General features: G+C 35.2%; 1 protein-coding gene and 2 long non-coding RNA genes across 5 annotated transcripts in view; 1 reads left to right on the top strand and 2 right to left on the bottom strand.

Moving 5' to 3' along the window:
- The window catches only part of LOC144301074 (uncharacterized), a 29,772-nt gene extending 24,083 nt beyond the window's left edge, over window positions 1-5,689 (bottom strand). The window contains exons 1-3 of one of the 3 annotated variants that reach the window (XR_013367805.1): window positions 5,268-5,689; window positions 3,122-3,283; window positions 719-918 (exon numbers count right to left, since the gene is read on the bottom strand). This is a non-coding gene — a long non-coding RNA (uncharacterized LOC144301074). Of the gene's footprint in view, window positions 1-718; window positions 919-3,121; window positions 3,284-5,267 lie in introns of those variants that run through there. The other 2 variants (XR_013367803.1, XR_013367804.1) reach the window with 2 other exon arrangements.
- The window catches only part of TRUB1 (TruB pseudouridine synthase family member 1), a 39,374-nt gene extending 11,456 nt beyond the window's left edge, over window positions 1-27,918 (top strand). Inside the window, exons 3-8 of the mRNA XM_077877534.1 lie at window positions 33-88; window positions 8,979-9,060; window positions 20,123-20,195; window positions 21,740-21,879; window positions 24,042-24,098; window positions 25,131-27,918. Of these exons, the coding sequence (XP_077733660.1) occupies window positions 33-88; window positions 8,979-9,060; window positions 20,123-20,195; window positions 21,740-21,879; window positions 24,042-24,098; window positions 25,131-25,390 (668 nt within the window). The 3' untranslated portion in view covers window positions 25,391-27,918. The remainder of the gene's footprint in view (window positions 1-32; window positions 89-8,978; window positions 9,061-20,122; window positions 20,196-21,739; window positions 21,880-24,041; window positions 24,099-25,130) is intronic.
- LOC144301076 (uncharacterized) overlaps window positions 1-27,961 on the bottom strand; it is a 145,861-nt gene that overhangs the window by 75,967 nt on the left and 41,933 nt on the right. The window contains exons 2-4 of the long non-coding RNA XR_013367807.1: window positions 20,481-20,648; window positions 12,823-12,937; window positions 12,506-12,684 (exon numbers count right to left, since the gene is read on the bottom strand). This is a non-coding gene — a long non-coding RNA (uncharacterized LOC144301076). The remainder of the gene's footprint in view (window positions 1-12,505; window positions 12,685-12,822; window positions 12,938-20,480; window positions 20,649-27,961) is intronic.

Raw genomic sequence — 27,961 nt, 5'->3', positions numbered from 1 at the left:
AATGTCATAATATCTCTTTCTTTGATTTATAGTGGTTGGAATTGGAAGGGGAACAAAAATGTTGACCGGTATGTTGTCAGGGTCCAAGGTAAGAACACTGGAATACTTTTTATTTTCTCTTGAATATTTTTCTTAATGACCTATGTTTTGGATTTTAATAATTAAAAAACTGTGTATGTTGCATTTACAGGTGTTATTCCAAGTATTAATTAGGTCTGTCATGATATCTGAGATTCAAAATATTGAAACTATAAATTGGAAATTCTTTTCTTTTTTTAATTTTTATTTATTTATGATAGTCACACAGAGAGAGAGAGAGAGAGAGGCAGAGACACAGGCAGAGGGAGAAGCAGGCTCCATGCACCGGGAACCTGACGTGGGATTTGATCCTGGGTCTCCAGGATCGCGCCCTGGGCCAAAGACAGGCGCCAAACCACTGCGCCACCCAGGGATCCCTAAATTGGAAATTCTTAAACAAATTGATTTATGGAATCAGAAACTCTGTAGTGCTTATAATTTTAAAAAATTATATTGTCTTTTTATGTATTTCTTAGATGAAAGAGAACTTAACAGATCATGAATTCTATTGGTAGTTTTTTTTTAAACCTTGGAATTTTTATAAAAACAAAACCATTAAAAAAAAAAAGAACAATACCATTTTGTAACCCATACACTTTTCAGCAAACAAACAAACAAAAAAAACAAAACTGCTTTGTTCAGCAGTTACAAAATGTTTATTAAAGACAAGTGAAGCTTTCTAGGAGATGGTAAGTTCTGTCATTCATCTGTGAGAGTAACCTTGGCTAAATCAAAAAACACTTTTTGAGGCACTTGATGAGTAGGGAGAGGAAGGTTTACACAGAGGCAGGGAGAGTTTGTAAATCTGTGGGTAGCTTCAGGCATTCACTGGGAACCCTCCTGCAAAGCACAACGGTAGAAGGAGCATGAAACAGAGGTCAGTGTGTCAAAGGGGTTAACCTCTCTGGGCTTCTCAGTTTTTCCTTAGGAAGAATGATTTGATTCCCCTTTAGGGTCTCTTGTGGCTCTAAAAGAGACAATCTTGTCTGTATTCTAATTAGCAGTGAGATGCTGGTTATAATAGTTGGGGCTAGGGATCAGTGAAAATGCCTATGCAGGAAGATTAATAAGCCTCTAGGTAGAGAAGAATTTTAGCAAGTTCCTGGACTTTTTATTTGTTTTAAAACCCTTACTCTAAGTGGGATATGAATAGTTGTAAAGTGAATTTGTCTAAATTGTTTCTTAAAATATGTAGATGGTCAAAGACCATTAAAAAAAAACCTTCCAGTTTATTGCAGACTGATGACATTTATAAAATAGAATTTAAATGCTCTGGCAACATCAAATTGCTAAATAAGTTTCTAAACATGCTCATTTTCTGAGCTTATCTCATCATGGATACTGGCTCGTGGAGCACACTTTGAGTGGCAGTGGTCTAAGTAAGCTTTTCTTAAAATAAAAAGCCCTCGAGAACATACTGTCTTTGACATCCCATTTTAGTTATCAACTGGAATAGAAACCTGTGTCTTTCAGTTGGAAAGGATCTTTATACCTTAGATAAATGGAAAAATTTCAGTGTGTCTTGCTGTGTAATCCTTAAGATGTTGGTGTTGAAAAATCAAAATTTTTTAATACAAAAATTGTGTTAAATGGCAGAGTTTGACTGTTAATTTGTACCTTCTGCTTAAATAATTACGCATGTAATTTAGATTTTGTCTCTGGTACAGGATTTTGCCATTTGCTTAATATTTGTTTCTTGACTCTACAATATAGACAGTGGTTATATTGATGCAGGATTATGGATGATATTTAGTTTCTTTTTCACATTATTTAGTATTTTTCAGAATCTTTACAATGAATAAATCACTTTTATAATAACAAAAAAGATATATTTGCATTAAGGATTTGTTCTCTTACTCCAAGATAAATGATGTTGCATTCATTGGAATATTCATTATTCACCTTTCCCCTTCTCCCAAAACCACAAATCCAACACACTATTGAAAAGTTTTACATATAAATTCCAGGCATATTTCCAGAAATATGACCGGAAATGTGAATACATCATTGGCTCTGGTTTAAGCTTTATTTATCATGAACCATTTTGGTATTCAGCTAGGAAAGCTGAATGTCATACAGTGAAATCACTGATCCTCGGATGACTGTATCCTAAATAGAAAATCCCAGGTGCATCTTATTACAGAAACCTAGTTCTTGGGTGCTTCACATTTCAAAAATAGCCATTTTTATCTTGTTAGCTATTTCTTTTTCTTACACTTTTAATTTTAGATTAGGTATCTGTTAAAAATTAAGTCATTTAAATTTAAGTATGTGGAATATTACATTTTTATCAAAAGCAGTTAAAAATTTTTAATGAATTTTTAAAAATATATTTTGTCTTTAGCACTAGAGTGAATCTTTGAGATTGCTTTCAAAATTTTTTTGACCAAGGCCTATAGTGAGAAATTAATTTTACATTGTGATCCTATATACACATACATGTCTAAAAAACAAAAATTTCAGGGGCACTTGAGCAGCTCAGTTGGTTAAGCGTCTGCCTTTGGCTCAGATCATGACCCCAGGGTCTTGGGATGAAACTGGTATGGACCTCCCTGCTTAATGGGGAGTCTGCTTTTCCTTCTCCCTTTGCCCCTCCCCCCAGCTCATATGCACATGTGCACTCTCTCTCTCAAATAAAATCTTAAAAAAACAAACAAAAATTTCATCAAACAGCCTTTAACCCTGTGTACAATGTACTCTTGATATTTTTCCTTCTACTTCATTAAGAAAAATTAGGGATGCCTGGGTGGTTCATGGGTTGAGCATCTGCCTTGGGCTTAGGGCATGATCCTGGGGCCCTGGGATCCAATCCCACATTGGCCTCCCTGTGGGGGGAGCAAGCTTCTCCCTCTGCCTTTTGTCTCTGCCTCTCATTCTGTGTCTCTCATGAGTAAATAAAATCTTAAAAAAAAAGAAAGAAAAATTGCAGCCTCTTAACTAGGCACAGACCTACCATTGGCCCTAATGTTTGCTCTTTTCTACTTTATACTTTTACAACCAAATTTTATTTTCATTACAATGCTACTAGAAAAATTAGACTTACAGTATGTGTAGGGTGGAGTTGCCTCAAGAGTAGAATTATTTAGCTGTTGGATGGCAGATATTTGATGTTCACATTACAGCCGTATCACAGTACATCTTTCCTTTACCATCCAGTCCTGAGTAGAGACCTTGCTAATTGAACACGGCCTAACACTCTTTCCTGCTGAATCAAGCAATATCCTTAGAATTCATTTCAATATGATGCCACTTCATACAGCCACTGTCAATTAATGAGTGACTTTTTAAATAAAATTTTTATGCCATCAGATTATTTTGCTCTTATTCTTTGAAGACCAGAGACCATTGAAACTGCTCACCTCCTTTCTTGCCTTCCTTCTGATATTCACATCAGTGTGTGATCAAGAGTCCCTCTCTGTGTTCTTCATTACTTCCTCTCCTGTCTTGTAGTACTTTTTGTTTTGCCAATGAACATGTTTCTCTTGAGTCATTTTTTTTTCACTGCATGCTCTTTTGGATTACATGTATATATAATGTGTATAAAAAGCATCTAGGTTTTCTGTATAATACCATGTGTACAGAAGTTGATTGATAAATCCTCTTAATTGTTGACCCTTGAACAATGCAGGGATTAGGGGTACTGACCCCCTACATAGTCAAAAATCACTATATAACTTTGATTTCCTAAAAGTTTAACTACCAATAGCCTACTGTTGACCAGAAGCATTACATCATAAGGAGTCGATTAATATATACTTTGTATGTTATTTGTATTTTATACTGTATTCTTAAAATAAACTAGATAAAAGGAAGTGATATTAAGAAAATCATAAGGAAGAGAAAATACAGTGCTATACAATAAAAAATTGCATATAAGTGGACCCACATAGTTCAAACATATATTATTCAAGGATCAGTAATATTACTGTTGCCAAGGGCTTCATGTATTCCCAGATCTCTAGGCCTATTGGATCTCTCTTACTACATATGCCATAGACACTGACATTTATTTTATCTAAGCAAGTTCTGTTAGAAATCTTGAGCACAATTAATTTCATTTCTTTTTCATATCTGTCATTTCTGGTAGCTGAGGCAAAATATGGTACTCATGAGAAGCAGGAAGCATTACCTGTCATTTCTTTAAGCAGCAAAGTTTCTTTGGTCATTAAAATGAGGAAGAAATTTCTTACCGTGAGGGATATTGCATGACAGACAGTGGTTCTCAAAAATAGTTTTATAACAGATACAGAAGTGGATCTAAATAAGGTGTATTAGGTAAGGGACACCTGGGTGGCTCAGCAGTTTAGTGCCTGCCTTTGGCCCAGGGCGTAATCCTGGAGTTCCGGGATCGAGTCCCACATCAGGCTCCCTGCATGGAGCCTGCTTCTCTCTCTGCCTGTCTCTGCCCCTCTCTCTCTGTGTCTCTCATGAATAAATAAATAAAATCTTTTTAAAAAATTAAAATAAAAAAAACACACCAGCAGCAAAGGAAAGCAAGTGATAACATATATATATTTTTTTAAAGAAGTATTAGGTAAGATAATTCTGAGAGAAGTTAGGCTAATGTGTCCCTTTGGCCTAACTTGATCTAAATTCCTAGAAGGCGGCAGTGGTTGCATGGTCCCTCTACTAGCCTCTCTTAATTAGACTTTACGCTAATCACTGAGCAGAAGATGGATAGCAGATGTCCTTAGAAGTAACAAACTTTGATGAGGTTTTGTAGTGCTACCTTTATTAGTTTCCTATATTGCTGATTAAAGTCAGTTACTTATATGTGCTTTAGAAACCACATGAGCAGATGGAAGGGTTGATGTCCTATTATGAAATTACTGATGCCATATAAAGACTAATAGCATTTTCCAGATGTAAGGCTACTCCCCTGTCTCTGTGGAAATAAACTAAAATGGTACCTGAAGGCAAAGCCAACATTTCCTCAGAAAGCAGCTTTGTATCCCTCCCATTGAACCTTCCGCCAAGTATACAGTAGCATTTTTAGGTTAACCAGTCAATGTCAACTCTGAAATGGGACTTGAATATTACTCCTGTGAAATATAAGCCAACTCTCCAGGACTTGCACATTTCTGTCATTTTCTCCAGAGGCTAGTCCAATTTGTACCTTGTCTTTACACTCTATTAATATTATACATTTCATAAGTACTATATTGAAAATTTGAAGGGCTTACACTTACTATCTGTAAAGAGTTGTTCCTTTTTAATGAAGACATTTAAGGAAACGTGGTCTTGGTTTGGTAAGTTTAAAAAAAAAGGTTCTTCCTAGTTGTAAATAATATTCCTTTGTTTGTGAAACTCTGAATCACAAGCTTTCAAATCAAATCTTGGAAAAAGCAGTTGCCTAGTTGAGATGAAGATGATTATGTATCTTTCTGTAATATAAAAACATTTTCCTTTATACTGAAGAGTACAGAATGCAGTTTGCTCTTAGAGCTGTTGAGCTTGCTCAGGAGTTCAGGGAGCTTAAAGATGAGTGAAATAGAGAGTACATACTACTAGTATCAGAGAGAAACTATGAATCCCAAAGAGCACACAGTTCACCGGAAACTTCTTTAAGACTTCTGTAGAACCTCTTTTTGTTTTGTTGTAGTTAAATTATGTTGTAGTGAATACCTTAATAGAATTTAGAATTACCAGGTATGCAACCCATCTCTGTGTAGAATTTAGGACAGTAAACAGAAATACTTTAGACCCCATAGGATAAAATGGTAGCATGTGTGTGTGTGTGTGTGTGTATTCCCATGTTTTGTTTTGTTTTTTTCCTCTAACCCATATCTTCTTGGTGGTGAGGTTTTGTTTCTCTTGGAGGCTTACCTATCTGGGTGGATTTTTCTTAGTAGCTTTGGGACCATTGACTAGAATTAAAAAATTATCACTAGATGCCAAGACAAGGGAGATCTAGAAAACAGCTATGATTTGATCAGCAGTCCTTTGTATTTCTCACAAAGTATGGTCCAGGGACTTCTGAGGCTTTTGAGGGGTCTGTTGAAGTCAAAACTGTTTTCGTAGCTTTGCAATCTGATAAGCATATTGTGGAGTTTTTCAGAGGTTACCTGGTTGATAGCATGGCTCTGATAGTTAATGGGATGTGTGCATGTGTATCAGTGTTTTACACATTTTTGAGTTTTAATTTCTAACAGATAAGTATCAACAGATAAACCTCATGAAAACAAACTTGTGCTGCTAAGGTTTCTAAATAACTTTCAGGTGTATATAGGGGTCTAAAACCACAATGTCTGAGAATTGCTATTTAGGTATTATTTCCCTTAAAAAGAATCCAGCATGTAGCTCACAGTTGTGAGCGCAGAACCTGAAAGGATTTGAAACTTGGTGAATACAATCTCATGTCCCAAACTATGGTGAAATGTGGAAAATTGCACAGATAAGAACTTCCCCAACATGGATATAATTCTATCCACAACTTTTTATTAAGTAGCTATACTGTGTTTCCATCTAGTAAGAAACAATAGAAGAGCAGTGCAAAATCCAAGCTAACAGTTTGTAATTGGAGAAGATAAGGATCAATATTTATCTTTCTCACAAGCACCTCCTAGAATGTACTTTGTACATTCACAGTCCTTAAGAAACATGATTGAATGAATGAACACACTAGTGAATGAATGAATACGTGATGTGGGTTTGATACAGGCTTTCATTCTTCTTATGTAAGGAACTTATATTGGGCACCTACTCAACTATTCTGGCAGGTGGTGTTTAGAAGTTGAGATGAATTAATAGGGTGGTTTTGAAAGATGAACAGGGTGTAGGATTTGATTCTTAGAGAAGAGAGGAAGCTCAAGGCTAGGGAAGTACATGTGCAAGAACCCCTGAAGTCGAGAGACTAAAATGAGCATTGCACACAGAAAGCATGTTCCAAGATTAAAAGGTTCCTGGTTAAAACTTGTTACATAGAATAGCTCATACATTTCCAAGGCACAGTAAACATGATTGCATGTTTTTTCTCATGCAGTGAGACAGATGATTAAGGCAAAAATCAGAGCATTTTCTTGGAAAGTCACTATAACTAGCTGAGTTACTCTAACCACTGTTACTGTGAATCTTTCTGTATTTTTTAAAAAATAATAATGATGATAATAGTATTGTTCAGTGTTGCTTACCATGGCCAGGTACTGTAGTTCTCAACTCTGCCCTCCTGAGGTACTATCATCATCTCTGTCTTAAGATAAGGACAACAAGGATCCAGCAGGAAAGACTGCCTTAACCTACTTTACTCATGTGATGGAGTCAGGATTCAAACCTTGGAGTCCACACTCTTCCCATTCACCCTGCTGTTTGTACTTCTCTCCATAGTATGCTTAATCCTGCTTGATCGTTCCAAAATATGGAGGCAGGAATGGAGCATGTCGAGTAATGAGACTGAATGTTTAGTTACAAGAAACTAATTTTTGTTAATACTAATGGAATTTTGCAGGGAACTTTTAAAATTTTATTTTAATTCCATTACAGTTAACATATAGTGTTATATTAGTTTCATGTGGACAATATAGTAATTCAGCAATTCTGTACATTACTCAGTGCTCATCACAAGTGTACTCTGAATCCCCATCACCCATTTCTTCCATCCCCCCACCCAACTCCCCTCTAGTCACCTTCAGTTTGTCCTTTCTAGTTAAGAGTCTGTTTCTTGGTTTGTCTCTTTTTTCTTTGTTCATTTGTTTTGTTTCTTAAATTCTACATATGAGTGAAATCATATGGTATTTGTCTTTCTCTGACAATACCAATGAAATTCTTAAAAGTTAATTCAAATACATTGGAACATTCCCTCCTGTTTTCCATTGTTTAAAAAAATTATTTTGAGGAGCACCTGGGTGAGGCTCAGTCATTTGAGCGTTGGATTCATGATTTCAGCCCAGGTCATGATCTTAGGGTCTTGAGATTGAGCCCCACATTGAGCTCTGTGCTCAGCAGCGGGGAATCTGCTCCTCTCCCCACCTGTGTGTGTTCATTCTCTCTCAAAAAAATAAATCTTGAAAAAAAAAAAAGAATATATTACACAAGTGTGCCCTGAGGTACGAAGTAAAATAGTCCTTGGTTAACTATGAATGCTCTAATTCTTCGCTTATGTATAAATGATCAGTTCTTAGAAGTGACTTTTTTCCTTTCAGAGAGCTCAAGAAGTAGCTATTTCTCTTTATTAAGAAAACACATGTACTGTTAAGTACACTACCTCTTCTGTGCTAGTTTGACTCACTTTCAATATATTTAGCTTTTGTTTAATTATCTAATCAAGTTAATGAAATTAGTCTTAGTATTTCATGTAAGAAATAGTAAATTTATTTATTTTTAAATTAATTTTAATTATGTGGGTGGTAAGATTGTTGAATGTTGTGATGGCCATTTAGAGATTTATTGTACCATTCTTTGCACTTCATAAGTATATTTGAATTTTTCCTTCAGAGTCAAAACTGCCTAGTATAAAACTGGTTTTAGAAATTTCTTTGTGGGATGCCTGGGTGGCTCAGTGATTGAGTGTCTGCCTTTGGCTCAGGTTGTGATCCCGGGGTCCTGGGATCGAGTCCCACATTAGGCCCCCACCAGGGAGCCTGCTTCTCCCTCTGCCTCTCTCATGAACAAATAAATAAAATCTTAAAAAAAAAAGAAATTCCTTTGTAATAACTATGTTTATAAGTCATAATTGTCAATAAAATAAGACTTTTCTTTGTCATATTGGCTGGTGTGGGAAGTTTGTGAGTGCTCCTCACTTACTACATATCAAAAATTAATAAAACAGCTGCAGTCTCTTATTTTTGCCTTTATTTTGTGTCAAGTTGGCAGTATTAGTAAAATTCTGTAAAAACTTTTAGACATCTATAACAGTTTTCCTTTACCTTATGACCTATTTTTCTTGTTTGCTTCTCTTCCTCTAGAGGTATATTGCCATTGGAGAACTGGGGAAAGCTACTGACACACTAGACTCTACTGGGAAAGTAACAGAAGAAAAACCTTACGGTATGATGTTCATCTAATGTAGTTCTCTTTTTAACATTTAGAGAAAGTTTCTGTGAAATCAGAATTTTAAAATCTCTTACTGAGGGATCCCTGGGTGGCGCAGCGGTTTGGCGCCTGCCTTTGGCCCAGGGCACGATCCTGGAGACCCGGGATCGAATCCCACGTTGGGCTCCCGGTGCATGGAGCCTGCTTCTCCCTCTGCCTGTGTCTCTGCCTCTCTCTCTCTCTCTCTCGTGACTATCACAAATAAATAAAAAATTAAAAAAAAAATCTCTTACTGAATATTAACAGTGATTGTTACAGTTTTTAGTATTCCCTGAGTTAATAGGATTGCAAATTATTGACCACCTTTTTACTTACTTGGTATGAGTTTGTTAAAAAAGATTTATCATAACTGCCTCTTTTCTTCTGATCAATTGTTTTAATATTCAGAGTTCTTCCAAAGAATTCTCTTGCCAAAAAAAAACACATATAGCTAGGAATTAGGGATTTTACTTGTGTCTTGTCATTGTTTATTTACTTATTTTTTTTTAACAATTATTTCTTAGCTTTTGAAGTGTATCAGGTTTAGTGCTTTACAACTAATCTTGTTTCTGTGCTTTTGGTGTATGTAAAAAAACATGACAGAGGGAAAGCTATTTCTCTGGAAGTAAAACAGAACTCACTGGGGCCCACCTTGATTTTTCTACCATTCCTTCTTTTACTACTGTAAGGATAGATAAATGAAGTGGTTTCCTAGCAACTGTCAGGGTGTGATACTATTCATAATACAGTGGTTGCCATTCTCTGTAGTCAGTTCACCTACATTATTATGTCATCAATTGTGAATTATTTTTGTAGGCTTTTTTGTTGTTATTGTTTTGGGTTGTTTTGTTTTTTTGGCCTATGTTTAATGTTACCTCTTTTTATTTAGCCAGCCCAACATCTGGCTTTCCTAAGTTTTTGTGTTGAGTGTCCTTAATATATATTCCATATTGCCCTAGTACTAAGACCAGTCTTCTCCTTGGTCATAGTAGCTTCACTTGTCTTGTTAACATTTATATGTAACTTAGTGTGTCTTAATTGATTAATCAAGCAATATAATCAAAAGATAAATCACTGATTTATGGTGTTAAAAAATAGATATTAAATTAGCTTTGAATTATTATTATTAGGAATAATAGCAGACCCTCACTTAATAGTAACCCAACCATAATTTTCAATAAAAAGCTTTTGAGAGATTAGAAAGGCATAGGACAATTGGAGGATGTCAGAGATTTCCAGAAATACTAAAGTATATGTCAGTACCTATAGAATTAGAAGAATAGTGAGGAAGTAAAATTGGTAAGACTTCTTGATACGATAAAGTAGTGAGGGAGAGGACATTGTCAACCAAGATCTAGGTTTCTAGGTTTTAAAGTTGGTTATGTGATGATAATTTACTGAGTAGGGATACTAGAAGAAGACCAAGGTGATGAAAATACAGTTGACCCATGAATAGCACAAATTTTTCTTGTGTGGGTCCACTTATGCATGAATTTTTAAAACAAATACAGTATGGTATTAAAAATGTAAATGTGTTTTCCTTATGATTTTTTTTTAAGATTTTATTTATTTAGAGAGTGTGTGCTTGTAGGCAGGGGGAGGGGCAGAAGGAGAGAGAGAATCTCAAGCAGACTCCAAGCTGAGTGTAGAGCTCCATGCAGGGCTCAATCTCATGACCCTGAGATCATGGCCTGAGGTGAAATCAAGAGTCAGTCACTTAACTGAATGAGCCACCCAGGTGCCCTTTCCTTATGATTTTCTTAGTAACATCTTTTTTCTAGCTTACTTTACTATTAGAATAAAGTATAATATATATATAATATACAAAATACATGTTAATTATCTGTTTATGTTCTTGGCAAGGCTTTTAGTCAACAGCAGGCTATTAGTATTTAAGTTTTGGCGGGAGTCAAAAGTTACACATGGATTTTTTACTTTATGGGGGTTCTGTGCCCCTTAATCCCTTTGTTCAGGAGTCACCTATATTTAAACATTCCCTTCCTTCCTGCTCTTAATAGGCATTTTGGAATTTTAAAAAATTCTGTATTGTGCAATTTGTAACCTTACTTTAAAGAAAACTTAGTTTATTAAAATCATCGTATTATATGTTGAAATAAGTCATGGAGAAACCAAGTAACTTTCTTCAGAACGGGAAGGGAGACCTCCTTATTGTTTATTGAATAGTGTTTGTAGTTCCAAAAAATAAAAGCTCAGAGAATTTTGCTTATTAACATGAGTTTTCTATGTAATTTTAGTAAATTAACAAATGTTGGTCATTGATTTCAACTGCTATAGCAGGTACCAAGGGGAAGATTAATAAGTATGAGACCTAACCTGTATCCTTAAGGAGCTTCTGTCTAATGGAAAACTAGGACCTATATTCTCAACTCTCTAAGACCCAATACCGAGACCTCTAATCAGTATTTTACAATGCTTCTTCACTGTCTTGAACTAAAATTCAGAGATACTCTCTTCTACCTACACATTAGGGAAAAAGTCACTAAAATACAATAAACAATATAAGGAACAAATTAAGGATTTTATAATGAAATAAGTGTGTTGCTATGTAAATGCATGACTATTACTGCACTAAAAGTCATAACTTAGTAGTTAGATGTTGACACTTAAAAATGTGAATGCCATAAGTACAAAGGCAGACTGATGCAGGTACGTTGTATTGGTGATGCAGTATTAGAAAATTCAGTATATGGAAAACAGCACAAAAAATACTTTGTGTTTAAATGGAAAATGGACTTAGATTCTGGACTCAGGGGATTATAAACCCACAAGAATATCTGGCAGACATCCAGAAGTTATGTAGCACACAGAACACTTCATCGTGCTATCCCATCCTTCAAATTGTAGGACACCCAGCATTTCTGGTCCTCAACTATGAAATGCTGCTAGTGTTGCCACCCCACCTGGTCACTAGTGGTAACAATAAAAAAATGCAGTTCTTAATTGACCTGTTGAGGATAACTGACATATGGGTATGGTGACTAAGACAGGATGCAGTAAATGGTAAATGAATGCTCTTACGTCATTTTTGTTCTATCTAGACAAACACTATTTTTAGCCATTGTTTCAGATACCTGAAAGCTCAGAAGAATAAAAAAATGAGTCTGGCTCAGGAGACTCAAAGCTCAAACCATATTTAAAGGACCCTTCCTTTTATTCTCTTTCACGTCACCCTCCTTTATCCCTAAGAAACTTTTCACCTTTTATAAATACACATTCGCATGTTAATCCCCAAGCTATGGGGCAAGACCATGTCTCTTTCAGTCCTAAGTATATTCTTGGTGTCTAGGACAATATGTGGCACATAGAATAAAGTATAGTGTGTGAATAAATAAGGCAGGCAATAGAAATATGGCAAAGATGACTGCAACTAAGTCATACAAAAGGCAAAGCATCTTCCTACCTTCTGCTGCTCTTTTCTCATCCACATCTAGGTCTGAAGTCTCAGGCACAGTTGCTTGGATTTCTGTGAACACTTGGCTTCATTGTGCTCATCTGCTCTTCACTGAGCTCAGGATACGAAGGCCATGGCTTCCCAGGCTCTTAGATGTGGGCCAAGCTTCTGGGAAGGCCTGACTGCTTCTGCAATAAGAATAGGTTTTTCAGTCTCTTTTGTGGCTTTTCTACTGGAAGGCAAAAAAATGTGGGAAAAAAAAGTATCTTATGCTTATCCTCTGTTCTAAACACTGCAAACCTCCTGATCCCAAGATAGGAACTTACCAAGGTCTTCTCGAAGGGATGTAGCTAATATCTAGTGGGAGTGGCTCCTCTTTGGTCTGTGCTTTGGCTGCATACACTTCCTGGAGGAAGCTGACAAGTTGAATTGGGTCTCGAACTGTGATTTAAACAAATAGAGCACACTTTTTAGTAGGGCTGCTGTGAAGCTGGGGATCAGTCATCTTATGGTGCCTTTTGTTTGTATTTAAACCTTTTTATTATAAAGTATTACAAAAATAAAAAGTGAATGAAACTTAAATTTATGGCTCAATGAACTATCGCAAAGCAAACCTCCCTGCAACTACCAGTCATGTCAAGAAATAGAAGATTCCTAGAGATACCTTTCAAGCCCTAATCCATATATAGTATTCTTCTGTTGATACACATTTGACCCCAGTTTGAGGCTTTATGAAGAAAGCTGCTATGTGTATTTTGTACCTGTATTTTGATAGACACATGTACTCATTTCTTTTGGATATACCCCCAGGTAGAATTGCTGAGTAATGGGGTAATCCTATTGTATGGAAAATAGTCAACAGTTTTCAAAGCAGTTGTATAACTTTGCATTTTCACCAACAGTAAATGAGTTCCACTGACTTGGACAACACATGGTATTAACAGTGTTTTTAATGTTGGCCGTTCTGTTAAGTGTGTAGTGGTATTTTATTATGATTTCATTTGATTATTAATGAGATTTAGCACTTAATCATATGTGTTTTGGCTTCTTAGCCATATTCTTTTGTGTATTGTCCAGGTCTCTTGCCCATTCTTTTTGCTTTTGTTTTTGTTTTTCTTTCTGTATTGAGTCACCTTTTAAAAAAAAATGATTTGGGGCAGTCCGGGTGGCTCAGCGGTTTAGCGCCGCCTTCGGCTCAGGGTGTGATCTTGGAGACCCAGGATCGAGTCCCACATCGGGTTCCCGGCATGGAGCCTGCTTCTTCCTCTGCCTAGGTCTCTGCCTCTCTCTGTGTGTCTCATGAATAAATAAATAAAATTAAAAAAAAACAACAACAATGATTTGTATGAGATCTTTGTATACAATGGATGCTCTTTTGTTGTATGTCTTATGTATATTTTATTCTATTCTGTGGCTTATCTTTTATCTCTCTTAATTTTATCTTAGAAAAAAGAAAGTTTTAGTTTTATGTCTTTATTTTTTTATTTAAAGGTTTTTTTACTTATTTATTCATGAGAGACATAGAGAGGCAGAGACATAGGCAGAGGGAGAAGCAGGTTCCCTGCAGGGAGCCCCTTGTGGGACTCAATCCCAGGACCTCAGGATCACGCCCTGAGCCGAAGGCAGATGCTCAACTGCTGAGCCACTCACGCAACCTGAAGGTTTTAGTTTTAATTTAGTTTACTTTATCAAATCTTTTCCTTTGTGATTAGTCCAATTCTTTTGGTTCCCAGTTAAAAAACTGTTGTATTGTCTTAAATCATGAGCAGACATTGAATTTCATTGAATACTTTCCTAATATCTGTTGATTTTTCTCCTTATTCAAATAAACTAACCTTACATTTCTAAAGTAAGCCCAAATTGATGATAATATGTTATCCTTTACATAAATTGTTGAATTTAGTTTGCCAGTATTTGGTTTAGGATTTTTGCATCTTTGTTTCTGAGATTACCTTCTATTTTTCCTTCCTGTTAATGTCCTTGACTGGTTTTTTTTTTTAATTTTTTTTTTTAATTTTTATTTATTTATGATAGTCACAGAGAGAGAGAGAGAGAGAGAGAGAGAGAGGCAGAGACAGAAGCAGGCTCCATGCACCGGGAGCCCGACGTGGGATTCGATCCCGGGTCTCCAGGATCGCGCCCTGGGCCAAAGGCAGGGGCTAAACCGCTGCGCCACCCAGGGATCCCCCTTGACTGGTTTTATTTATTTATTTATTTATTTTATTTATGATAGTCACAGAGAGAGAGAGAGGCGCAGAGACACAGGCAGAGGGAGAAGCAGGCTCCATGCACCGGGAGCCCGATGTGGGATTCGATCCCGGGTCTCCAGGATCGCGCCCTGGGCCAAAGGCAGGCGCCAAACCGCTGCGCCACCCAGGGATCCCTTGACTGGTTTTAATATCAGAGTTATGCTGACCTCATAAAATGGGTTGGGAAGTGTTCGCTTTCTTTTTTCTTTTTTCCTCTAGAATTTCTTTCTTCTTCTAATGTTTGGTAGAATTTTTACTGGTGGACATCTGACATCTGGAGTTTTCTTTGTTAGGACGGTTTTTAATCATGGCTTTCTCTATTAAATATCATACAATATCTCTTCTTGTGTCATTCTAGATAATTTTTACCCTAAGAATTTGTTCATTTCATCTAAATTTTCAAACTTACTAGTGTAAAGTTGTTTATACTATTCCTTTATGATCTTTTTGTTTTGAAATAATATCAAACATATTTTTATAGTTTTCAGTATGTAGATCTTTCACTTGGTTTGTATATGAAATCCCTAAGTCCTTCATATTTTTTGATGCTATTATAAATTGAATTTTAAAAATGTCTGTTTCTGATCATTCATTCTTAATATAGAAAAATGGAGTTAATTTTTAAATATTGGTTTTATGTCTTTTAGCCTTGCTAAACTCACTAATTCAAGTCACTTTTGTGTAGATTCCTTGTGAGGGGGGATCTAAAGTAGATATTTTTCCAGGTCTCCATTAGCCCTACTCCTCAGACGTGGCTTTTTGGGGTCTCTGTCAAATACCCTGGGTATTCAGCCAACTTTCTTCATGCTGATGGTTGGAATTCACACATCTTCCCACCTTGTAAGAGCTTTAGTCGTAGTTCTTTGGTTAACTATGTGGCAACTCACTGTATTATATGCAGTGTGGAATTTAGCCAGTCTCAAGTGGACCCCTCTAAGACATCTCTTTCTCTCTGTGTTTCTCTCAAATTCCACCTGCTGCTTCCCCAATTTCTGATTTTTATCAATGAGATTGTTACTAGTTGATGGACTGTAAAGTTTCTTGATTCCTGTCTTCTTGAAGGAAAAAATTCAGTTGAGGGACTTGATGGAGAATTAAAGCACCAAAGGTTTTATTTAGCAAAGGGGAAGTACACTCCAGAAACATAGCAAAAGGGATTGGTCTAAGGGAGAGGGAGCGGTCTCTGCATGGAGACTGGGTGGTCTCTGGCAGTTTTCCATTTGCTATCCTTTCTCCTCTCTTGCTCATCTTTATCTTTTATCTATCTCCTGATTCTGGCAAGATCACAGTGCTCTTTTGGGATTTTCCTCCTTGTACCATGGTCCAGAAAGCATTTCTGAATGAAGCAAATGATCCTCAGAAAGGCTTACCTGTTTCTTTCCCTTCTTTCAGAGATTACAGTCTTTGCTATCTGTTGTCTAAATGTTCGAAAACAGTTCTGCACTATATATTTTTTTCAATTGAAAAGCTGCTTTTAGGGGTAGAGCTTGTCCAGGAACAGTTACTCTGCCCTGGTGGAATATTGCTTTTAACCATACAGTTCAGTTAAATACCAGCTATCGTGATGTAAGTAGAGTCAACAAATATTAAGCAAATAATAATGTGTGACATGATCTTGCATATATTACATTATTGTGAGAATGACTTTTTAAAATTAATTTCAAATGAATACTGCCACATTGATGATTTATTAGTTCCTAAACAAAGAATAATTACCCAAGTCCTGTGACACTTTTATCATACCCATCTTCTTTTACCAAATGTATGTCTTTTAGATAGTTATTGGATGTAATTGCTTTAGAGATTTTCTCATTTCTTTGTAAATCCTTTGGAGATAGTCTTTTTTTTTTTTTTTTTAAGAGAGACATTCACTTACTGAAAAAGAGTATGCACAAGTCGGGGAGGGCCAGACGGAGAGAGAAAATCTCAAGCAGACTCACCCTGGGGCATAGAGCCCAACATGGGGCTTTGTCTCACAACTGTGAGATCATGACCTGAGTGGAAACCAAGAGTCAGATGCTTTCTCAGCTGTGCCACCCAGGCTCGCCTAGAGTCTTTATTATTATTATTGATTATTATTTGGATTGGACTAATATCATATTTTAGAGATAAGCCAGCATGCTTCACTACATACTCATGTAGTGAATATAATAATCATATGATAAAAAATAATCCTGTTTCATTCTAAAATATTACATTCATTTTTATCATAAAACAACTTGCTACAGGAACGCCTGGGTGGCTCAGTATTTGAGTGTCTGCTCAGGTCGTGATCCCAGGGTCCTGGGATCGAGTCCTGCATCAGATTCCTGGAAGGGAGCCTGCTTCTCCCTCTGCCTATGTCTCTGTCTCTCATCAATCAATAAATAAAATCTTAAAAAAGAAAAAACTTGCTGCGTAGGCTTTCTGTCCAGTAATTCAACATCAGATGAATGATTGGCCTAGGTGACTTTTAAATGCCCTTTGACCTTGAGATTCTATTATTCCTCAGCTAATTCAGCAAGAATATCTTGAGTGTCTCTGTAATTGTGTACATTATATAAGAAGAAAAGCTGCTTTTGCCTTTTAGGACGTTGGAGTTTCATTGGTGAGATAATACCTGCATATATATAGTAGGTATCAGTTAAAAAATTGTGTATGATTAGTTGCAGAATGAACAGCACAAACCAGAAATGCCTGAGACGTTAAGTCAGAAAAAGAGACATTGGCAGAGGTAGATATTTATTTCGAAAATGTATTGCTAAGTTATGAAGTATTGTAGTATTCTCAGCAATGGCATTTCTTTAGCAGTAGTCAGGAAGGAGGTGGCATTGGCTGTCTAAATTTGGAAGTTTTGCATCACTAAAGTGCCACCAGTAATTGTTTTAACATGTTTCAACAGAATGAAAATTTTTCATGGAAAAATCCTCATCATATCTGTCATGAGCTGCATCTGTTTAAAAAGCAGTATGAAGAGAATACCCATCTGAGATCTGTCTTTATGGACCGCTAGGTGTTAGAGGAAATCTCTTTAGTTCTTGTAGCTCTTTGAGTCTAGTAGGTTCTGGTCTTTCGTTTGTGTTTAACTTGAGGATCCAGGTCACACTGAGGTTAAGACTATCTTGCTGTGTTGATATTGAAATCTGAATACAGTATTCCATGTTATCCTTTAATTTCTATTCTGGTGTTACAATGATAATTCAAAGCACATTAGTTTTTGTTTTAATATTTTTTAATAAAATCAAATGTAGCATGTATGTATTAGAATAAAAAGTTTAAATAAATTTCCTTCTAAGTGAAAAAGAAGCACTAGAATTTCCACTGTGAGACCTAAAGAAGTATATGATATTTTTGTAATTATTGAATATGAAATATATATAGTCATATATAAATATGAAAACCCCAAATACTGAATTTCAGTGTGTCTAGTTTTAATGTGTTAAAATTTTAGAACTATGTTGTAATATTATAGTAATAATATTTATACTTAATAATATAGTTAATCTACTGGAAAGAGTATCAAAAGCTGGAAATAAGACTAACAGACACTGAAAGCTTTATGTCTTCATTCAAATCTTCTCAAATCATTCTTTAAAAAATGCTTAGTAATCATGGTATCCTTCCACTATCTTTTCTTGCACTGGCTTTTTTTTTTTTTTTTTTTAAGATCTTATTTATTCATGAGAGACAGGCAGAGAGAAAGAGAGGCAGAGACACAGGCAGAGGGAGAATCAGGCTCCATGCAGCGAGCCCGACATGGGACTCGATCCCAGATCTCCGAGATCAGGCCCTGTGCTGAAAGGCGGCGCTAAACCACTGAGCCACACGGGCTGCCCTGGCTTATTTTTTAAAGTCAGACTCCTGACAGTGTTTGTTTAAAAGAACAGAAAAATTCTAAGAGCAGTGAAGGGAGGGAAGGAGACAAATAAATACTTTACCTGGGGACAGAATTGAATGTGAATGTCAGTTTTATGCCATACCACAGAACAGTTTTGAAATCTAGCAGGTGAGTTTTTAATATGGCCAATACTTAATAGTCTTTGATAACTGCATTAAGTTGTTTACAGTATTTGATGCCTGGAGAAACTTAAGACAGTTTATGGATGCTTTTCTTTTTTTAAAGATTTTATTTTTAAGTAGTCTGTACACCCCCCAAGGTGGGGCTTGACCTCACAGCCCCAAGATCAATAGTCACATGCTCCACCAACTGAGCCAACCAGGCACCACTTTCTTTTTTAAAAAAAAATTAAAAAAATTTTTTTAATTAAAAAAATTTTTAATTGATATATTTTTATTTACTTATTCTTTTAAAGTTTTACTTAATTATTCATGAGAGACACAGAGAAAGAGGCAGAGACATAGGCAGAGGGAGAAGGAGGCTCCCTTCCAGGACCCTGATTCAGGACTCGATCCTAGGACCCCGGGATCATGACCTGAGCCAAAGGCAGACACTCAACCACTGAGCTACCCAGGTGTCCCTAATTGATTTATTTTTTAATTAAAAAATAGTTGGCATTCAGTGTTATATTAGTTTCACGTGGATAACATATTCAGTGTTTACCATCTATCATCATACAAAGTTACTGCAGTATTTTTGACTATATTCTCTATGCTGTACTTTTCATTCTCATAATTTACTTATTTTACAACTAGAAGCTTGTACCTCTTAATCTCACTTACTTATTTTGCCCATCACCACTTATCTGGTGAGCACTAGGTAATATATATTGTCAAATCATTATGTTGTACACCTGAAGCTAATAATAACATTGTATACCAATTATACTTTAAAAAAAGAACTTATCTATCTGTATTTCTCTATTTTCTGATTGCCTCATTTTTGAATACTACAGTACCATTTCTGTAGCTAATGCAACATTTTTCTCAGGTCTTCTTTTTTTTTTTTTTTTTTTTATAAATTTTTATTTATTATTTATGATAGTCACAGAGAGAGAGAGAGGCAGAGACATAGGCAGAGGGAGAAGCAGGCTCCATGCACCGGGAGCCCGACGCGGGATTCGATCCCGGGTCTCCAGGATCGCGCCCTGGGCCAAAGGCAGGCGCCAAACCGCTGCGCCACCCAGGGATCCCTTTCTCAGGTCTTCTAAAGGCTATAGTAAGAACCAATTAAGTGTGTATAAGATGACTGGACCAGTTTTGGAGAAAATTTAGAGAAAAAAATTGAAGCAAAAAGAAATTTAGTCTTAATATTACAAAATATAAGACTTTCTCCCCCTTTTATCCCAGTAATGTGTATTTTATTCACCGCGATAAGGGAGAATTTGGCCTACAAATATATTTTGTTAGAAAATTCTTAAAATTTCCCCTTTAATGCTGTGAAAATAGCACGTATACTTCTGATTGGTTTAGTATTATATTTTTTATTCATTTTTGACAGATAAAATAACACAAGAAGATATTGAAGGCATTCTACAGAAATTTACTGGGAATATAATGCAGGTACCTCCCCTGTAAGTTCAATTATTGAATTTGAATAAATGTTTAATTTTTATTTTTTAGTGTTTATTAACATCACTTTAATGAGAAAAAAAGAGGGCTTCATTTTATGTATAGTGAGTCATGTTTTAATCTGACAACATACGATCAAGTCAAGGTGAGCCTTATTTAGACAGGTTGCAGAACTTCAGCACTCTCTGAGGTAGTGGAATGTGGTTTTCTCTGTCCCTGGATGTTGCCACAGCCTGACATCTATGCTATTCCAGTGTTTATTGGTTTTTTTGATTCTGTGTGTATACCTCAGGGCAGTTCTGGAATGCAGAAATGTCAGTTTTCCTGGAATTGCTGTGAAGGAACCAGTCCAGTCTAGTACTGGTATCGGAGCTGTGATTTATAGTCCAGTTGGTACTTTTCTTTAGGTGTGAGGACCATTTTTTTAGGCCAGGAGTCTTATGCTTCACAATTCTCTGGAACAAATGAAACAGATGAGAGTTAGAATTTATTAAAAGTATTAGAATATTGAGTACCACTGAACCATATTTTTTGTGCACATCCCCATTTCAAGTAGCTTGCTTTTTATTTTTAAAAAATCGCTGAATTGTTATAAGATGTTAGGAGAAGTTACTGATGTTCTTTTAGAATTGAGTAATTATTTCTTAAAATTTTTTTTTTTTTTTTTTTAAGAAGGCCCCACGCCCAGCGTAGGGCCTAGTGTGGGGCTTGAATTCACGACCCTGAGATCAAGACCTGAGCTGAGATCAGGAGTCAGATACTTAACTCATGAGCCACCCAGGTGTCCCTAGAATTTAGTATTTATGTTTTACTATAAAATCTTTATTTTTTTCAAGAACACTGGAATATGTAAAGAGAAATATGTCTTCAAAGTTTTGCCTCAAATGAAAGTCAAAAAATTTTGCAGAATATGAGTAAATGTTATTTTTTCGATCATTATTGTTAAAATAGCTTAAACATTTATATCTATAAGAGCAGTTTTAGAAATTTCTTCTGTTGATTATTCCAAGGATTTTGTGGTCTAAAAATCTTATCACACAAAGCTAAGATCTGTTAAGTAGATTATTTGCTTATTTGCATTTTAGAAATATTTTGGTAACTTTTATGTGAAAATGATTATTATTGTAATGAAAGTTGTTTCAGGGAAATATAGCTGAGATCATTGTGACCAGAGGCCTTGTGCCTTTTTTTTTTTTTTTTTTTTTTTTTTTTTTTTTTTTTTTGCCTTGTGCCCTTAACCCAGAACCAGGACCAGTGAACATATGAAGAGACCATCTCCAGAGAGAAGGTTAACGTGTAAAATTGACAATATTGTTCATTGGGTAGCAGATTGAGCTTTAGCTTTAAAAGTATTTAGGAACTCCATCCCTGGCACTGTTAAGGAGTTGATTAGAAAGAAAAAAATAGTTTGTATTTTAGAAAGATTCAATTTAAGAGCTGCTGGTCCTCCTTTCTTTCCATCCCGTAATCTGGAGTTAATCTCTCTCATTCTTTCTTAATCTTTTCTTGCTCCTTCATTCCTTCTCTCCCTCCCTTATCTTGCAAGCTATTCTGCATTAAAGAAAGATGGACAGAGACTTTCAACCTTGATGAAGAGAGGCGAAGTAGTAGAAGCAAAACCTGCCAGGCCTGTTACCGTATACAGTCTCTCCCTTCAAAAATTCCAGCCACCATTTTTCACATTAGGTAAGGTGGAATACTTTGAAATCACTTGTAGTTACATGTACTTTTATTCTGCATTTGGCTACTTTTGTGTATTTTAATGGATTCCTAATATGTTGAGGATTTTTAACATTTGAATTTAAGTAAAGTTAGGGTTTATTGTTTTAATGGATTCCTAGTATATTGGAGATTTTTAACGTTTGAATTTAAGTAAGGTTAGGGTTTAATAATACCTTTTTGATAACACATTTGTTTTTTTGATAACACATTTAATGAAAATACTGATAGCTACATGGAAGTTCAGAAATGCTTTTCTAAATAGGCTGAATTTTTAATATATCATATTATAAATAAATAAAATCTTAAAATATATATATATATCATATTATAAAGTTGGAGGTAAATACTTTCGGTCTCTAATGGCAAAGAGTGAGGGGTATATACTGTCAAAATTTTACATTTTGTGTTTTATTATCTTATGGATGCTTATTCCCTCATTTTGGCTAATACCTGGTAGTTTACATTTGGTTTTAAAATTTAATTTGTCCTTTTAAAATAGAGCATTTTTAGTTTTTGGATAAGAAACTCCTAAGAGTAGAGTGATTATTTCTCCCCCTTCTTTGTTACCTGCAAGTTACTGCTAAAGATCCTGACAATATGGAAATAATGGGTAAGACAGAAATGTATTCTTGGACGTGTGGTAAATTTTAATTCAGGTTATCAATTTGAATTTATCTATAAATCTATATTTGAAATAAATTTAAAAACCAAAAGGTTTGTTTCTATTGTTTGGAAATTTTATGATCTCCTAGTTGCAGAAAATAGTAGTTGAAGTCATGATCATATATATAAGCTATGAAGAATCAAAAGCTGTAGCTCTTTTAGAATCTCAGGCTTCTTTAAACTGATCTGCTCTTAATTTCACAGTGCCTACTAAATAGGATTCCCTTTAGAAATAATTTCATAAAACTTTTTTCCCCTAACTTCTGTTGCTTTGACATACTAACAAATGGATGTAAAGTTCCTAAAGAATGTGGTTTTTGTACAGTTAAAAAACAAAGTCATTTCTTTCCTTTAGTGTCCTGATTCTAAGCCATTTGACAAATAATAAGGAAAAACATACTAAAAATGCTTCATTTCATGAAAATGCAGCAGCTAGGTTGGTGCAGTAGATATTACCTGTGAAAGAGAAACTGGAGTTTTTCCAGTTTCCAGCAATAAATTGTAAATACTTATTTTGTTCACTGGAGGTTGTAATAGGCCAAAAGAGTTGTCTTTTCACTAAAGTCAAATATAGTCCAAGAATGTTTACATTCCTGCTTTGATCCTAGTGCTCATATTTTATCTCAGCAGTGGCCCCCAACCTTGAGCTGATGGGGAAAAAAAGAATTAAAATCCCCAGGTTGTGAGTTTTGGTTAATTCCTTCAAGTGGCTTTATTTGTATGATAAGACTGTAAGCAGCAGGAGTGTAGTCCCTTTGTTTGGAAATTCAGGATATCTTGTGGATGAATGAAAATAGTCCAGAGCCTTGCTCTTAACCAATAAACGGTAATATACTGTGTTAAGATGTTTAGATCTGCATTCAGTCTGCAACATTGTGTAATTTTAGTTATTTTGTGATTTCTTTAGGAATATTTCTAAGAGAATGTACAAATAGACTGAACTCTCCATTTACTGTATTTTCCCAAACATAATTACTGTCCCTTATGATAAGGGGTTTTTGTTTGATGTATTTTTTGAGTGTGTAAATCTGAAAATATCTTAAAAATCTACAACTCTTGATAGCAAAGCTGAGGTGTCCAACTATTTAAACCTAATTAAGTGAACAAAGTGTACAAATCTGAAAATATTTTTTTAAATGTACAGCTCATAATAGCAAAGCTGAGATTTCTAACTATTTAAAACCTATTAAATGAACAAGGCTGAAGTATTAATGTTGGTGTGACTTGCCAGTTAATTTAAAATGTGTTCATGAGTTTCTGCTGTTTGCTTTCTCCACACTCTGACTTTTCAATCTCACAAACACATATGCTATTGGATGAATAATTTATGTTTTAGTGCATAAATATTTTATCACTCGATTGTTTGCATAGTGCATTTTTACATTTGTTTAGGGGCATCATTTCTATGTAAAGTGGATTTCATAGGAGGTTAGCAATTTACCATGTCACTGTTAACATTCCAGATGTTGAATGTGGAGGAGGTTTTTATATCAGAAGCTTGGTCAGTGACATTGGTAAAGGTAAGCATAAAGATGAATTATGAATTATCATTTAGAGAGTAATATTCCTTTTTGATGGGAAGAGGGAATTTCTATTTTTCATATGTCTGAGTGCTGGCCTTAGGGAACTGTACTCTTGCTGCCTTCAGCTTCAGAAGCATTGAAGGTTTATGGCATACAATTATCAGCATCAGCAGCTGCCATGAAATGCTTAGAACAGGAGAGAAAGAGAAAAAGAGGAGCAGGAAATGATGATGGGAATAATCAGTGTAAGAACCAACAAACATTATTTCAGATTAAAATATTTTAACACAAAAAAAAGGGATAAGATAAAAAGACTCATCCTTTTCAAAGTTACTTTCATTGATACAAGTAAAAAAAAAAAATTTAACTGGAAGCCACAGTCTTATAAACAGCTAGAAAGTTACAGTTCCGGCTCTGCCATTTGCTGGCAGCTGTGGCACTGGACAAGTCAGATTACCTCATCTGCAGAGGAGAGTAATAGTTACCTTATGGGCTTGCTTCATGGTTAAATGAGAAAAGTATCTGCCAGTTCCTTGTAGACTTTAAAGCAGTTTACAAGGTGAGTTGCTAAATATGATTTTCTACTTGATCATTTCTTAATCTCAAAGCTCTTGGTTCTTATTTTATTTTATTTTATTTTATTTTATTTTATTTTATTTTATTTTATTGTTTGCTTTGGTTCTTAGATTAGATTATTACAGTTTTACATTTGGGGTGGTTTTGAGAGGTTTAAATCAAGATCGTCTGTCATTTGAATATGATTATGACTATGAAATCCTGAATGAGGGATCCCTGGGTGGCGCAGCGGTTTGGCGCCTGCCTTTGGCCCAGGGCGCGATCCTGGAGACCCGGGATCGAATCCCACGTCAGGCTCCCAGTGCATGGAGCCTGCTTCTCCCTCTGCCTGTGTCTCTGCCTCTCTCTCGCTCACTGTGTGCCTATCATAAATAAATAAAAAAAAAAATTTAAAAAAAAAAAAAAAAAAAAGAAATCCTGAATGATTTGCCCTGTGGATTTTTGTTGTTCTAGAACTCTCTTCCTGTGCCAATGTCCTAGAGCTGACCCGAACCAAACAGGGACCATTTACACTAGAAGAGCACGCTCTGCCTGAAGACAAATGGACGATTGATGACATTGCACAGTCTCTGGAACATTGCTCATCTCTTCTCCCAGCAGAATTGGCACTTAAAAAATCAAAACCTGAGGAATCTAATGAACAAGTTTTGAGCTGTGAATATATAACGCTCAGTGAGACAAAGGGAGAAGATGATGTCATTAAGACATATTAAGATTGGTTTGGGATTGTCATCATTTCTTGGTTGACATTTGAATCCTGTGTACAGAATGACAAGCTACGTGCAAAAGACAACCACTATTTTTTTTTCCGCATGATTGTGTGTGTGTGTGTGTGTGTGTGTGTGTGTGTGTGTGTGAAGAAAAACGTTCATCATTTACAGTTTTTATGGTGTACAATTTATCTGCTCTACATTATAAGTAGCCTTGCAGTTAGTTGTTCAGTTGTTTGCCTTACTATGGAATGTTCTTTTAGGATGTTATTATGTTGTTAGATTGGATTCAGGAAAACCAGACCTTCTGATTTTGATCTTTCTTCAAAGTCTTTTCCTGGAAAAAGTTGAACACATTTTCTAATCAGAGAAAAAAGAAACACAAGTTACATGTTTCTTTGGTGTCACGAGAGTGAGTGTAAATTAGTGTTATATTGACTTAACTTTGGCTTCCTCGTGGCTGTTGTATTGAAGTTCGTTATGTTTGGAAAGGCCATTATTTAACTCATGTTCTGAAGTTTACAATTATTAAGAACATTTATTTGATAAGGCTGTACTACCCTGGTAATAGCTATGTTTGTTTAGATCTTAGAAACCAATAAACTTTTGTAATAAATATTTGTAAATAAATTATTGCTGCTACCACTACCAGAATGTAAATAGAAGACTAAATATTTAATTAAATTGACCTCTACCATGAGTGCAAAGGACAGCCTGTGGCTTATATTTTGGCAGCTCTGTGATCTTTTCCTAATGATTTCCTCAACACAGTCAACCGCCCTGCACCAAGTTATTAAATAGCATAATTTTTAAAAATTAAGCTAAAGAATGTATCTTTAATTTAGAATTTCTTTTCCCTATTTCTTAGTATTTGTATCTCTACAGGGCATTAATCCCTATGACACTGTGGGGTTTTTTTGGTTTTTGTTTTTAGTTTGCTGTTTCAAATTATATTTATAGATATTGAAATAGCTACCCTGTATTTTCCAGTTAATCACTTATGCTCTAAATATTTTAAAACCGTTATTCTCAAATGTTTTTATTCAAATAGCCTACTGAAAGTTCCAGGTCCCTTTTTAACATAATTCTGAAAATGTAGTCACATTACAAAATGACAAATTTCACATATAAGGAGTGCTTCATATTTTTGTTACGGGAAAGCAATATATTATGTGGCCAGTCTTCAGAAATGTCTGAATCCTGCTTCATTTATTCAAATAAGTATACTTTCTAAAAGAAGAATAGTTTAAAATTTCATAATTTAGGAGTTTCTAGGTTTTTATGGATTGCATTTCTTGTAAAAGTAGTTGTTTGTTTGCAACCTCTAACTCAAAAATTGAAATATGTAAACTAGTGTGATTTTATTTGTAGTTAATCTAATATAAATTAAGTATAAAAAGTTACATGGTTTAGTAGATCATTTTCATCATATTGGCTATTTATTTATTTATTTATTTATATTTTTTATTTTTTAAGTAGGCTCCATGCCCTGCATGGAGCTTGACATGGGGCTTGAACTCACAACCTGAGACCAAGACCTGAGCTGAAGTCGAGAGTCAGATACTTTGACTAAACCACTCAGGTGCGCCTTGACGATATAATTTAAATGAGAATATTAAAACTAATTCTAATTATGACACACAAAACTATAAGGGAAAGACTTTGATCTCTTGATGCTGTAATATAAAATACCAAACACACAGTTACAAGTTGAGAGTTTACAATTTTACTTAATCACATATCATGCCCTGCAGTTTGTATCAACCAGAGTGGCAGTGGCTGCCCCTGCCTGCTGGAGCAGCACAGCTTCTCATTTGTTACGTCTGTATGCATTGCCAATTAAGGTCCAAATAGAGGAACATTCAAGTTTTAGAGAACAACTGGGGCATCTGTGCCCTATTTCTCCACTTAAAAATTGACATATATAATTTGCCAACGGAAAATAATAGAGAATTTATCTTTTTTTATATTTACAACACTGAAGGAAATTTTGCCAAGTGGAAAAATTACCCATAATCCTTACCTTCCTGATGCAGTGACTTCAGAGCTTTAATATAGTATTCCTGTCTTCCCATTTTTTTGTTTACCTAGTTACAGTCTTAAGGCATTTATATTTTCTAATTGTGTTTTCATTTCATATTATCAGACTATATTTCTGTTTAGTTTTGGTAATTATTTTAATCATATCACTTCATGTTCAGTTTATTTGAGCCATTTCCCTATTGCTGAGCACTTACGTTATTTTCAGTTTTCTTAGATCAATTCCTGGGAATGGGATTATTAAGGGGAATAACAAGAACAGCTTTATGGCTCTTCATATGTTTGCCTTATTGTTTTCCCAGAGTTATAACATTTTACAGTGGCACCCTTTCAGTATATCAGCTCATTAAAAGTTTACAGCTTTGGGTGGGGATTTTATATGTTGTTGCTAATTTAGTAAGAATAACGGTTCAAGACTGCTCTTGCTTTTGTGTGACTTTTTCATATACTTTGTTCATTTATAGAAATAAATGGTCTTAATGGTTTCTTTATACATTTGTGTGAGTTATTTATGCAGTAAATACTTGGTAGAAG

This window comes from Canis aureus, chromosome 29 (genome assembly GCF_053574225.1).
Source record: "Canis aureus isolate CA01 chromosome 29, VMU_Caureus_v.1.0, whole genome shotgun sequence".
In the NCBI taxonomy this organism is placed as follows: domain Eukaryota; kingdom Metazoa; phylum Chordata; class Mammalia; order Carnivora; family Canidae; genus Canis; species Canis aureus.
Note: the sequence above shows the minus strand (reverse complement) of the source record. Positions and strands in the feature narration are given on the sequence as shown.